The sequence below is a fragment of the Austrofundulus limnaeus genome, unplaced genomic scaffold, assembly GCF_001266775.1.
Source record: "Austrofundulus limnaeus strain Quisiro unplaced genomic scaffold, Austrofundulus_limnaeus-1.0 Scaffold32, whole genome shotgun sequence".
NCBI classification, from domain to species: domain Eukaryota; kingdom Metazoa; phylum Chordata; class Actinopteri; order Cyprinodontiformes; family Rivulidae; genus Austrofundulus; species Austrofundulus limnaeus.
Window position 1 is genome coordinate 519,373 of NW_013952434.1, and position 12,846 is coordinate 532,218.

At 39.0% G+C, this 12,846-nt stretch overlaps 1 protein-coding gene across 1 annotated transcript in view; it reads right to left on the bottom strand.

The window, feature by feature from the left end:
* Nucleotides 1-12,846, bottom strand: part of gabbr2 (gamma-aminobutyric acid (GABA) B receptor, 2) — a 208,860-nt gene that overhangs the window by 54,300 nt on the left and 141,714 nt on the right. Inside the window, exons 9-13 of the mRNA XM_014005665.1 lie at nucleotides 8,743-8,820; nucleotides 7,630-7,780; nucleotides 7,409-7,541; nucleotides 6,249-6,356; nucleotides 3,047-3,169 (exon numbers count right to left, since the gene is read on the bottom strand). Coding sequence (XP_013861119.1) covers nucleotides 3,047-3,169; nucleotides 6,249-6,356; nucleotides 7,409-7,541; nucleotides 7,630-7,780; nucleotides 8,743-8,820 — 593 coding nt within the window. The remainder of the gene's footprint in view (nucleotides 1-3,046; nucleotides 3,170-6,248; nucleotides 6,357-7,408; nucleotides 7,542-7,629; nucleotides 7,781-8,742; nucleotides 8,821-12,846) is intronic.

Below are 12,846 nucleotides of genomic sequence, written 5' to 3' on the forward strand. Positions count from 1 at the left end.
CATGTCATTAGCACCTCTAGTAATATATTTACTGAGAAAAATGGTGACGTGTTCAATACTTATTTTACCCGCTGTATATAAAACTGGAAACGTCCAAAAAATCTACCACAGAAATCCGTTTTATTAGGGATTAAGAGTGAAAAAAAAACTGGCCTGCTGCTCTTAGATAAGGACTATTTATCACTTCACACCATTAAGCTGAAGATATAAATAAAGTTCAAACATGGTGCAAGACCCGATCGGGCAACCTTTCATCCCCCGCAAGGATCCTGGCAACAAGTAAGCAAACATCAAGAAAATCYATCCAAAATGATCAAAAGAAGTTTCCATAAAAATCCACAAAAGAGCCCGCCTCTCACTATGACCCTTCGATTACCTCTGTTTAGCACAAGGGGTCAGGAGGATCTACCAATGCCATTAATTCTTGAAGTCTCTGGTCTCTCGGGAACCAGTTAGCCATCTTGTGAACTACATACTAATGTCTGAGAGGCTGGGGAGATGACTCACAAAGAAAAATCTCACTCAGTGGAATCGATGGCTGGTAGTCTTCAAAGAAAGATAATGTAATATGAACTAAAGTTTTTCAAAAGACTTGTTTTCCATTTCTTAGCAGCATTAAAAGCAAACCCATCTATTGGCTGCTGTTGGTTGTGTTGCTGTTTGTTGAACGTTAAATCAAATRTATGTTGTTCAAGATTCTCATTCGTGCCTTTTTAATTACATATTTTATCTTTTTATTCCTTTTTGTGATGAAATAAATTGTCAATCCCTTCTGGTTCAAGATAATATTCATATAATCAGCAATTGGTTGCTGTAAAGAGTTTTCATTGAAGGCAATGCACAAATACCCACAATTCATCACTCTACAATGGCAACACAGTACATGGAATTATGGATTTTAAGTTAGTGTATGTAGTTTAGACTCCAAAAATAGTAAATATTACCAATTAAGCCTGACCAGTTAGTAAAGTTTTTTTATCTGTCCGTTTTCTTCCTCTTATCCGGGGTCGGGTCTCGGGGGCAGCAGCCTAAGCAGAGAGACCCAGACTTCCCTCTCCCCAGCCACTTGAGCCAGCTCGTCCGGGGGAATCCCAAGGTGTTCCCAGGCCAGCTGAGAAACACAGTCCCTCCAGCGTGTCCCGGGTCTTCCTCTGGGCCTCTTCCCAGTGGGACGTGCCCGGAACACCTCACCAGGGAGTCATCCAGGAAGCATCCTAACCAGATGCCCGAGCCACCTCATCTGGCTCTTCTCGACGTGGAGGAGCAGCGGCTCTACTCTGAGTCCCTCCTGGATGACTGAGCTTCTCACCCTATCTCTAAGGGAGAGACACCCTGCAGAGGAAACTCCTTTCATCCGCTTGCATCTGTGATCTYGTTCTTTCRGTCACTACCYATTGTTTTTTATATGTAAAATAAAGATTATGGATGCTCACAATATCACCTTATCCAGRAGCTGAGAGATTATTAAATAAAAGGTGCATGTTTGAAAGAGGCAGCCTCAGACAACATGCACTCTTAGATTCATAACAGGATATTTAAAATAGTAATTTGGCTAAACAAAGTTTTTGGATTTTATAAGGTCTTTCAAACAGCTGGAGAAAGACTGAGCAGGCAGGGAAACATTTATATCAATTTAAAAAATCTGAGTATGCATAATGCTTGTTTACTGTGTTCGGCCTCTTCCTGACAGTCACTTGTTTTCACAGCTGATCAGTTTTTTACATAGACAGTTSTCCCTGACAGTAAAAATCCCTTTACACTGTAGCAGTCTAAAATTATACTTCCACGTAATCTAACTTACTCCATGCTTCTCTTAAACATTAGACATTACAATTGTCTTTAAAGGAGACATTTCATCAACAAYGCACATTCCTCTTTCACCCCTTTCCTGAGGCGTGTCTCAGATCAACTCGTTTTGAGGCTGTCTCTTTAAATCCAAACAAAGTGCTTCCCACCCTGCCCTTCTCAAGCTTCCAGACAGGTCCATTCYAGTTTGATAGAGGGGTTCATGACTATAGTAGCGGCACAGCAATGTTTTATTTGCAAGATGTCAACAAGGGAAGACTTCTCCATCCAGCCTTACTTGTTGGAGTCAGAGTCTGACCCAGAGTCAGGGAGAATGAAGAAGAAGAAAYTGTAGTTGGTAAGTCCAGACCTTATTTGGCACTTCTGTTGCAAATTTAACGTAATAGTTCAGAAAAYTGAGCTGGTTGAAAAAAATGCCCCAAACAGAAAACAAAAAGATCCACTTTTCTGCATTTCTACAGACTCCATAACACAACAATAAAAAGTGGATTTTGCATRATATGTTCTCTATAATCCATTTGAAACTTCCTTGTTAAGAAGWCCTTAAAGACAAAATGCCAAACCAACTCACTCTGCATGTGTCATCCAGAAAAAACTGGTAAAATATAAAAACAATCTGAAACATGGACCAAATWATAACACATGCCTATTTAGTCTGGATGCTTTAAATACCACAGACACTCGGGCACTAATTTGTCAATACACTTCACACACCATCAACCCCGAATGTCAGAGCGAGAGCATCTTCATTTAGACCATCTGGGCGCACAGCTGGATTAATCCTGCCTGTATCTCACATCTCTGTCGACTCCTAACACTCAGTATAGCAGTGTTAGTATCTACTCAGTAACCACACAACCTCTCCTGTGAACAGAGTCTGATAAAAGTGCCTTTTCCCCCCCCCCTCGCTGGACCCTGCCAATGTCTCCTCGTCCAAGCTGGCAAATGTCCGGCTATGGGGTGAGCACAGGAGGCAGCGATGGCTCGCATCCTGACMCAAAAATAACCCGCACAACAGAGATGCTTGTGGGACAGCAAAGAAAAKACATTTTGATTCATTCAATGCCCAAAATATACAATAGTTTTGTTTTCGTTTGCAAGAATCTGTATCACCAAAAGCCATGTTTTCCACTCTGTCCTTGAGTGTTCTGAAAGGTGCTTTTTAAGTCAAATGTATTATTATTGCAACAAACATAACAGAGCTCGACTTTGGAGAATAAAAAGAAAACGAGTCACTGACCTCCAAGCTGTATTCCTCCACGGTCCTCCTGAGAGGGTCCACAATCTGCCAGCAGATGAGAATGCACAAGTCGATAAGCAGCATCCCTCCAACGATTATCAACAGCTTCTGGTCCTTTATGATCTAGAGACGATAAGACATTTTTTATTATGCTGGAAGAAAAAATTAGTGACAGGTTTCAGGTTCAACCCAAAACCACTGCTGTTTTTATTTAAACTGTTCAAAGATACGCCCATTTTACTGCAGTCTTATTAAGACAGGATCAAATATCTGAGCTGTTTTTGACTATGTTCTGTTTCTGTGTGGTACAATAATCCTAAAAAAGACCGATTGAAAGCCAATGGTGTCAGCCACTAAAWCTCTTCTTCTGTAGTCTGAACTTTGGAGGGATGAAAGCCACGACCTGCTTGTGATCTGCATTTAGAACCACGTTTGACTGGGAGGAAGCTCGGATCAAAACAAAGGTCAGGGAACACAGACCAGGCTCTGTTTCATACAGCCCAGATGTACCTCACACAGGTGTTCTGTTCCACCGGTGGGCTCACGACTGAAGGGCTGTTTGTGATCTGCTGTCTTTTGATGATGATAGCATTGAGCGAGCATACAAACCCAACAGGACAAAGAATGTGCAAAACAAAACTGTATAAAGACAGTTTAATGGGATGCTGTGATTTATGGGGCGGRGCTTCGAGTCACCAACTTAAAGATCTCACCAAGTATGTCAATCAAGAAAATATGTGCAAAAATGGTGCAGTTATGTGGGCCACAGACAGAGGTTTAAAAAAAAAACAAAATGCCACCAGACACCAAAAAGAGCAAGAGCTAAAAAAAAAACATTTTTAAAATCCAAAAAAAACCTCCATAATTCCAAAGAGTCAACACTTTTAAGTGATATTTCTGAGAATTAAAAAAGAGCTCTTCACTAACCATCTGCTAAACTGTGAAATGTTGTGCTGCCAACTGAATCGGTTTGACAAAATACATATGTAATTACTCTAAATTGCCCRAAAGCATTAACAGTTTTCTTCTCCCCCTGTTTTAGTGGCATTCTGACACAGTGTTTGTGCTGCACAATTTTTTTTGCTTTCCCTCTTATCGAATTGTCAAAGAAAGTCAAAGAGATTGAAAACAGAATGAGAAAATGATGTGTGATAATAATGTAAACTTTGGTTGATTATTAAAAGAAAACAGATTCTGTCCATTGATCTTATTCTTTGACACTTTTTCCACAGCTTCCCTTTAATTTCAACCATTTTCAAGTATTTTTCTTTTATGTCTGCTTTTGTGCCTGGTTTTGTGACCCTTTGTTTCCATTTACCTTATATTTTTTGATGAATGTTGCTATATTTTTAATGCAACATGATGTGCAGCTGCTCTGCAGTGTGCACAAACATGTAGTTATGTGTCTTTGGTGTGTTTGCTTGGAAAAACAGGGAGGCCCTTTCACCCTTTTTGACACTTGAGCTTTTCAAGAACTAAAGCAGCGTCGGATGCWGGACTCCTTATCGATTTCGCCCTTTGATTCACAATCTCTACCCTCCCAGTGTACAGGAAAAAAGGGGCGGGAGGGTGTGCGTGTGTGAAAAGGTGCGAGTGATTCAGTTCCAGCTCCGTGGTTTGAAGGAAAGATGGCTAACACTTGTGTCTGTCCCTCCCCTGACAGCAGTTGGCAGACATTTCAGGGCACCAACAGCAACTATCAGTCTGCTGAAGCCAAAGCACCTGCACTCAATCAGTGTGGGTGGTGTGTGTGTGCGTGTGTGTGTGTGTGTGTGTGTGTGTGTGTGTGTGTGTGTGTACTGCACACAGACCCCGGCCCTGAGCCAACAGAGCATACGTCTTGAGGGTTAAAGGCTGAAGTGTGCAGCGGGGGTGAATTCTGCCTCCGAGGAAACATTTGTTTTGTCTTCCTCCACGACGGGGACGAGGGTGTGAGGAGGAGAAGTGAGCTGAAATAATTGGCTATGAAATGTCAGAGCAATACTGAGCTCAGAGAAGCAAAACTGCTTTCTTTCATAAAACCAGTCGGGGCGGGGGAGACAACAAATTAACAAAATATAAAAGGTCARGTTCAGTGCAGTTTTAAACTTGCTTCGGAAACTTTAGCTAAAATGGACCCCCGGTCGCTGCTCTTTGTTTTTTAACCTCTCCTAATGTATCGTGTCTCTTTTCCAGCTTTTCCTTTTCTTTCYACAGTATACAGCCTACTTTCTTTGCCATTGAGGCCACACTGTCCCTTTCTCTGCCCTGCTTCGCCTGCCTCCTTCTGTCACATCCCTTCTGCCACCATTTTCCTACATCCTTCCAACCTCTTCTTCAACCATCCCTCTTCTTTTTTTGTTTTCGTTCTGCTCATTGCCAGACCGCCCACCACTTCCTTTAATAATGAAGGAGGATGAATGAAAAGAGAGAAAAAGAAAGTTCAAAGTCTCTAAATATATTTTGAAAAGACCATTTTGAAACACAGGGAGCACAACTTCTTATAACTGGGCCAGAGTAACAGACTGTGTCCATTGATTAAAAAAAAGTTTTTTAATGCTATTTTTGAAATTGTTACAAAATGTGAGTCATAGACACAATCACCAGTTTTGCAGTTTCATCATCCGATACACAAAACTGCTAGGTCCTATCCCGTGGTTGTAAATGGTCTGATGGGAAATAAATTGTTCAAAATAACATTTGATCCTAAAAAACTTCAGCCAGACAATGTTTGCATGTTGCCAAACTGGCCATAAATCCACAAGCTAAAATGCAAATATTTTAGAGGAATGGTAAATAGTGACGTAAAAGTGAGAAAGATGCTTTAAAGATACTGCAGTTTCAAAAATAATAATGTGAATAAAAGCCCTAAAACGAAAAAKATTTAAAATGTGGCTTGTTACAATATGAACCATTTAGAAAAAATGCTCCATGCTGCAGAAAATTTAGACCATTTTAAACCAGCAGGACTACTAAAAACTATTATTTCTCTTTAGTCTGTGGGCTCTGTCATTTTGTGGACAAACATAACTTAATTTTAAATCCTCATTTAACAGTTTTAAGTAGTTAAGCACAAAATAAGAATAAATGAATGCACATATTAAAGCAATACGAAAAGGCAAGAGGTAGTTTGGAAATAAAAAAACTTTTAAAATGGAAAATTTAAATAAAATCGTTTAATATTTATCTAATAATAAGTGATGTCTGTATGTTTATTTATTACCTTTTTCTTCATCTTCACATTTTTGAAGATGGCGTGCACCCTCCACGTCTTGGCGAACATGGCGCCGAACGCCGTCGTGTATCCAACAATGAGGATCCACGTCCGGACCTGTCAGAGCAACGACACACAGCCACGTCGTGTCATAAAGCGCCAATCAAGGCTCAGAGCCGACACCTGMTCTGACGGCAATCTGCAAGAGGAATTTGTCCAAAACAGCGTTACGAGGCGTTCTAAAAATAAGACGCTGTCAGATTTTCTTTTTTTGTTTCCAAGAGATCTGGAGGAAGAAAATCACAGACAAYGAGTTTCATCAGACTTCTGAAAGCAGATGGTTTAAAAAAGAAGAAGAAAGGAAAAACAGCTAAATGGGAATGTCCTTTTGTTGCACAATACACTGAGATAATGTATCCAAAGAGTTGAAAACATTTTCTGTATTTGAGAGAATCCCAGTGTTAATATAAAGGTGACGAGCTGTGTGCGTCACTGTAYTGAAAACACATAAATATTTAACTCGTTTGCATTTTTTACACTCGATGCTCAAACATGAGGCCAAAAAAACCAGGCAGAGCGTTGGTGACAAAAAAACAGAAACAACAACAACAACACAATCCCTGCCCCAGCAGAGCAGCTCATTAATCAGCAGGACATCCATCAACCTCTGTGCTCCTGAGCTGTAGAACTTCATCTGAAGTGACAAGCTCTGTTTTGACTCGGCAGCAGCGTTTCATCCAGGTGACGACAGTTCAAGACGTGCCCTGCTTGACATTACCTGTGTGTGTGTGTCTTTGTATCGGGAACAATATCATCCCAGTGGAAACCAGTTATCACTGTAATCAAAACTCTTTAATTAATCTGGTGTCTACATAGTCACACATTAATGCTACCTGGGGGGGAACACTTAATGTGCTCTGTGCCTGTTAGAGACCTGCGGAGATATTCAGTCAGTTTTCTCAAACATGTTTTGTCTTTTAGTCGCTTCGTATTTCAGAACATTCAGATTAACAAACGGAAAACACCGACTAGAATGGCTGGAGGAAATCAACCAAAGAAGGAATAATAACACAACCAGTTTGATTCTTTAAAAAAAAACCCACAGGTTATGATCAAACATCAATTTTCATCATAGTTTTTGATTATTAGTTATAGTTAAAAGGACTTACAGTGCAAAGGGTCTCGAACTCTTTGTCAGAAACAAAACCTCCGTCCAGACCAAACAGGAAGATGGACGCGTAGGACAGCATCCCTCCTAAGATGATCAAGTTGTTCATGTAGGGACTGGACATCTTGATCAGTCTGAAGGACAAAAGATTAAACATGTATACATTGCATCTTTMCTGTTTTTTTTAATTAAGGTTGTAWTTGTCTGCTGTCATATTTTGACCTGTGGTTTCGATTCTTGATGTTGAAGAAGAGGAAAGCKCCGGCCATGAGCATGCCCAGTATGGTGATGGTGGACAGGATGCTGTAGAGCGGCACGTTGATGTGGCGCCGCTGATGKCGTACAAACGTGCGATCCTTTGGAGGCTCCACACCTATTAAAGACAAGAACAAAGACAATAAAATTATTATGATTCTTTCCAAACTTGAACATTTCCACTTTCACTGCTGCGGTTTTTTCCATTTATTTTCGACTTTTCAACTTTTCCTTTTTAATTTTCCTCTTCCTCATTAATAAAATGTTAATACTCAACTTTTTTCGTATGTGAATTTGTTTTTTTAATTAAAAATTACTTATGAATTGTTAAATGAATTTAAATATGTATATTCATRAATTTACACTTTTCTTTTGTTTGTTTTATGTCAGTTTTTTTTAATAAAGAGCAGGCGCAGCAAAAAAAGTTATCCTTTTCACTTTATTATGTTTTTTTTTCCTTTTCACCATCACCTGACATCACCATCTCCCCTTTTTGTGGTCAGGGATGTGGAAGCAAGTTTTCATTCCTTGATCTTCTGTATGTGGGACAGAGGAGAGAAGATGGAGCAGGAGCGRTGAGGGAGGAGAACAGCCAGAAGGATGAAATAAATCCCAAAGTGTGTCAGCACAGGCAAACACGAGAACAGAGGGAAAATAGACCAGTAAATTATTTAGCCAAGAGAGGCCAGTTCAGAGTGGAAAATTGTGGTCCTTCAGTCAGCCCCAAAGAGATTTGGACACTGATGTTTATAGATTTTAGCTCCAGAAGATACAGGCTGAAGGCGGTCGGTGCCTGCAGAACATTCATAGCGAAKGATTGTGATTGGTTGAGCACGTGCCTCATTTACATGAAAACATATTGCCACCTTTCATGTCAGAGTTTTACCCTACTCACAATAAATGTGTCTAGATTAAAACATCACCCCTGCTGACTGATGAGTGTTTATCTTTTTGCAGCGAACAGTTTGAAACAAAAAGCTGCAGCTTAGAAGAAAACCTCTGCATTTTTCTCTTATCTAAAAGAAGGGTCTGAACCCAAATGTCTCTTTGTGCTTTTGAATAAATCCTGACTTTTCATACCTTGGAACTTGATTGTGTTGTTGAGGTCCAGCACATCCGCAATGGCATTATACTCGCCCACTTTCAATTCTTGACCATCTGTAAAAACAAATATTACACTTTTAAACTAAAAGTACCAAAATAGTTTATGGTAATAATTTAAAGGCCACCAAAAGCACTCTTATAGAAAGTTTAGAAAGTTATATTTAGAAAGTTATCTTATAGAAAGTTTAGGCTTAAATGCCATTTTTATACCTAAAAATAATCTATTTAATTATATAAAATATAATAGAGTCGTCAATCTTTGAAATGTCAACACTAAACCGACATGTTGATGTCTAAAATGTTACTCATTAAAACAATATTTTAATGTTAAAGTCAACATAGAGTTGGTTCGTTTTACTTTTTTACATTCTAATAAAACAAAAAGACCTACATTAACCTTATCCAAAACTAATGTTCTTTCCCAAATAAATAGCAAAAACACATCAACTCCATCCTGTATGAGTGCCCACCTCCCTGAAGTCTGTCTGAAACTGATCAAACACGACTCTGAGGAACAGCTATAACTCTCCACGGTGTCGTTTCAGAAGAACAGTGACCTTGTCAGACAAACCTGGTCATTCTCCCCTAAAGATTACTTACATGGAGTTTACAACAGCTATAAAAAAGAGGACACAGACAGAGAAAACAGGATATATATTTTTTGCTTTCACTTTTTATAAACTTTGTATTCCATCTGTGGTTTCTTCTGGTGCACAAAGTCCAACAGTGTCTTTGATGACAAAATAAGACATCAGCTGTTTACATTAAAATCTGAATATAACCATTATTTTTTTAATGAAAGACATTCATCAGTTATTTAAGTGTTTTTCAAATTATGCTGCATTTTTTTTCCAAGTCATGAAATTAGCAGAATTGGAGCAAAAACGGTTAGAAACAGAAATGAAGTTTCCTTTTCTAAGGTGTTATAAGGCAGTGGTTCCCAAACTTTTTATCTTCTGACCCACAAACTATCCAGGGCAAAAACTTGTAACCCCAAATATTACTGGTCTGAGTACACAAACTTTGTTAATAACCCTAAAAACACAGGCTTTTTGACAATCTAAACAGTTTGTACACAAATATAAATACTTATCTATACTTATTTTGTGTTTTTGTAATAATTATAGGGAAAATATTACATCAGCAATTATTTTATTATCCTTCAAATTGATTTCTGGAGATTATCCAAGGTGCTTCATGACCCATAATTGGGTCCCAAGCCCAACTTTGGGAACCAAAGTGCAGTGGTTCCCAAACTTTTCAGCTTTTGACCCACAAAATAACAGTAGCAGAGACATGTACCCAACTATTTTTGGATGATAAACATTTGTATCAGGTCAACAAAACATGGGCATAGTAACAATATTTTTATACTACATTTATCCATTTTAAATATACTAACCTCACTCCTTTGTAACAACTAAGGCAAAAATGTAATTAATTCAGAAAATCTTTTCAGGACCCCACCTTGATGTTTCGGGACCCTGCTTTGGGTCCCGACCCCAACTTTGGGAAACAGGTGTTTTGAGGTTTTATCTAATAAGAGATTTCCTAAAATTGACTATGTAAAGACCAGAAAATGGATTTCTCTTTTTTTTCTTATTTAAAAACACTTAAGAACGAACCAGTCATGACAAAAACTCTGCAGCAGAGACAAATTATGAGGTCTGTTCAAGTCAGCTTGAGTCGTTTCAGGAATCATTCCTAAAGTTTCTCTGAGACTGTTTCAGCCCACAGATTTTAATCCAACTGCAATCCCTGGGTGGGATTTAAAGCAGGCAGCAGCTGCAAAACCTCAGGATATGAAGGATGCAAATTGTTCCAAAAAAAAAAAAAAAAGAAAAGTAAATTTTCAAGTGAAAGGATGGAAACATACATCTCCAACAAAGAACAAGTTTAAATTCAAATCTCCCATTAACATAAATCTGTTTTTACATCAACTATGACTCAGTTCATAAACAGATTATTTAATATCAAAGTTGCTTTTCACAACATGACTTGAAATGTTTGAAAAAAATAAAAACTTTGTTTTGTCAGAAGAAATCATTCTGCTTAAAAAGACTGAAACGTCAGAGTATCCACTGCTCGTCCCTTTTTTTACAAGAAATCTCATCATCTATTAATAATCAGCATTACTCAGTTTAATCCATTTTTGTGGCAGCATCTGTAACTCTGATCAGTGTAATTGTGAGATGTTTATCTTTGAGGTACACAYTAGTTTATCTTTGATCAGTTTTGTGCCACGTCGGCCTCGGAAACTTCAACATGAAAAATCCTTTAGAAATCCAKCCTTTAAAGTTTGATATTCTTCTCAGCTGTTTAGGTTGAACCCTCTGTGAGAGGACTGCTGCATGGAGGTAGACTGAAAACAGCRATGAATTGCCTTTTAACATTCTGGTAGAAGAGGATGGAAAAGCTGGAAATGAATTTCTACAGGGGGCCGTACATGGTAAATCTTTGATCTAAAACTGTTACAGCATCACCTAAAAGATCATTTATGATTTCACTTCTTTTCACAGAATGATGGAGGCTGTGCTTCCTTATCCAGCACACCTTGTGTGTTGATTTCTAATCTGAAAATCAAGACCTTCGACACAGAGCTATCTGTCACCCCCAGGAGGGGCAAGAGGAAATAAGAGCCATCCATGCGCTGACAGGTTAAAGAGGAAGGGTCCGAGGTTGTGGGGTTGTGTTGCGGACCGTTGCCTTTTTGAAATATTCAAGCAGGAGCTGCAGCTCATCTGCTYTCCAATCAGCTCAGGCTCTGGTCCGCGGTGTCAAAATGGTGACCAGCTCTCAGTCGGGTGGGAAAGAAGGGATGGAGGAGATAAAAGAAGAGATGCCGATAAAAGGAGGATTTGATGTAAAACAGTGAACACTGGAATTTAAAACGTAGCTGGATTTTGAGTTTGGAAACGATAAGGTAGAAAGTAAAAGAAAATTTTAAAACAGCCTTTAAATACTGTAGGCCTTTATGTGGCTTTAGCAAATAGTCTTTTTTAAATAAAAAGTTAACTGCTGCAGATTCAACAGATCTGAATAAAACATGTTGCAACAGGTTTTGCACAGATCATTGATGGATCAATATCTTGTATGGGGCTGTAAAAACTGATGGGTGCAAATTAGGGTTGGGAGATAAAACAATGATGATATATATCCTGACAGACATGTGATCAGTATCAACACAAAATACGTCTGATAGAATGTTGTCAATTTCAATGAACTCAGATCCAGAACCGCACAGCCTTCTGGGGGATGTAGGCAGAGGAAAGGCTTTTGCCACTCGATCTCTCACGGCCCAGGCAAGGTTGGTAGCCTCAGCTCACCCACTCAGTCAGCCTTTTTTCTCTTGGTCCTTATTTTAAATCGGTAAAACAATCAACAATTATCATTTACAGACAAATGCCCTGATCTATTTTTCAGCCATATCGCCCAGCCCTRGTACAAATATTTAAAATGCATGCATACTGTATGCAGTGTTTTTACCTTCAGAAGCTGCATATTTAGTTAAATCAGATCCACCTTTAACCAGTTTATTTGTCAAATGATCCAAACCTGTTATAAGAGTTACAAACTCCAGAACAACACCAGTTTGTCATCTATAAGTAGTCGGGTCGACCACCAAGAAAGAAACATGAAGACAAGAAAGTCTCCACACAGTACAGATCAGGGTTGGGTTTAAAGAACATCTGAACATCTAATCTAACCCAGTCRAAGCCCAGACCTCAGTCCAATCGAGCATCTCTGGTGTGATTTAGAAATCTTCCGATTCAAGCAGCACACATCCAATCTGAACGAACTGGAGCAGTTTGATCCTGAGGAATAGAATTTGCCCGGCTCATGGAGACGAACCCGAAGAGACTCGGCGCTTTAACTGCAGTGAAAGGTATTGAGTTTTAGAGGTTGAATGAATTTTTAATCAAATTATAAATCCATTTAAATTCCAGGTTGTGAGGCAACACAATAAAAAGAATCCCAAGATGGATGAATACTCTTGCAACCTACTGTACTAGTTCTGCTTTCACAGAGAAAATGTGTGTGTGTGTGTGTGTGTGTGTGTGTGTGTGTGTGTGTGTGTGT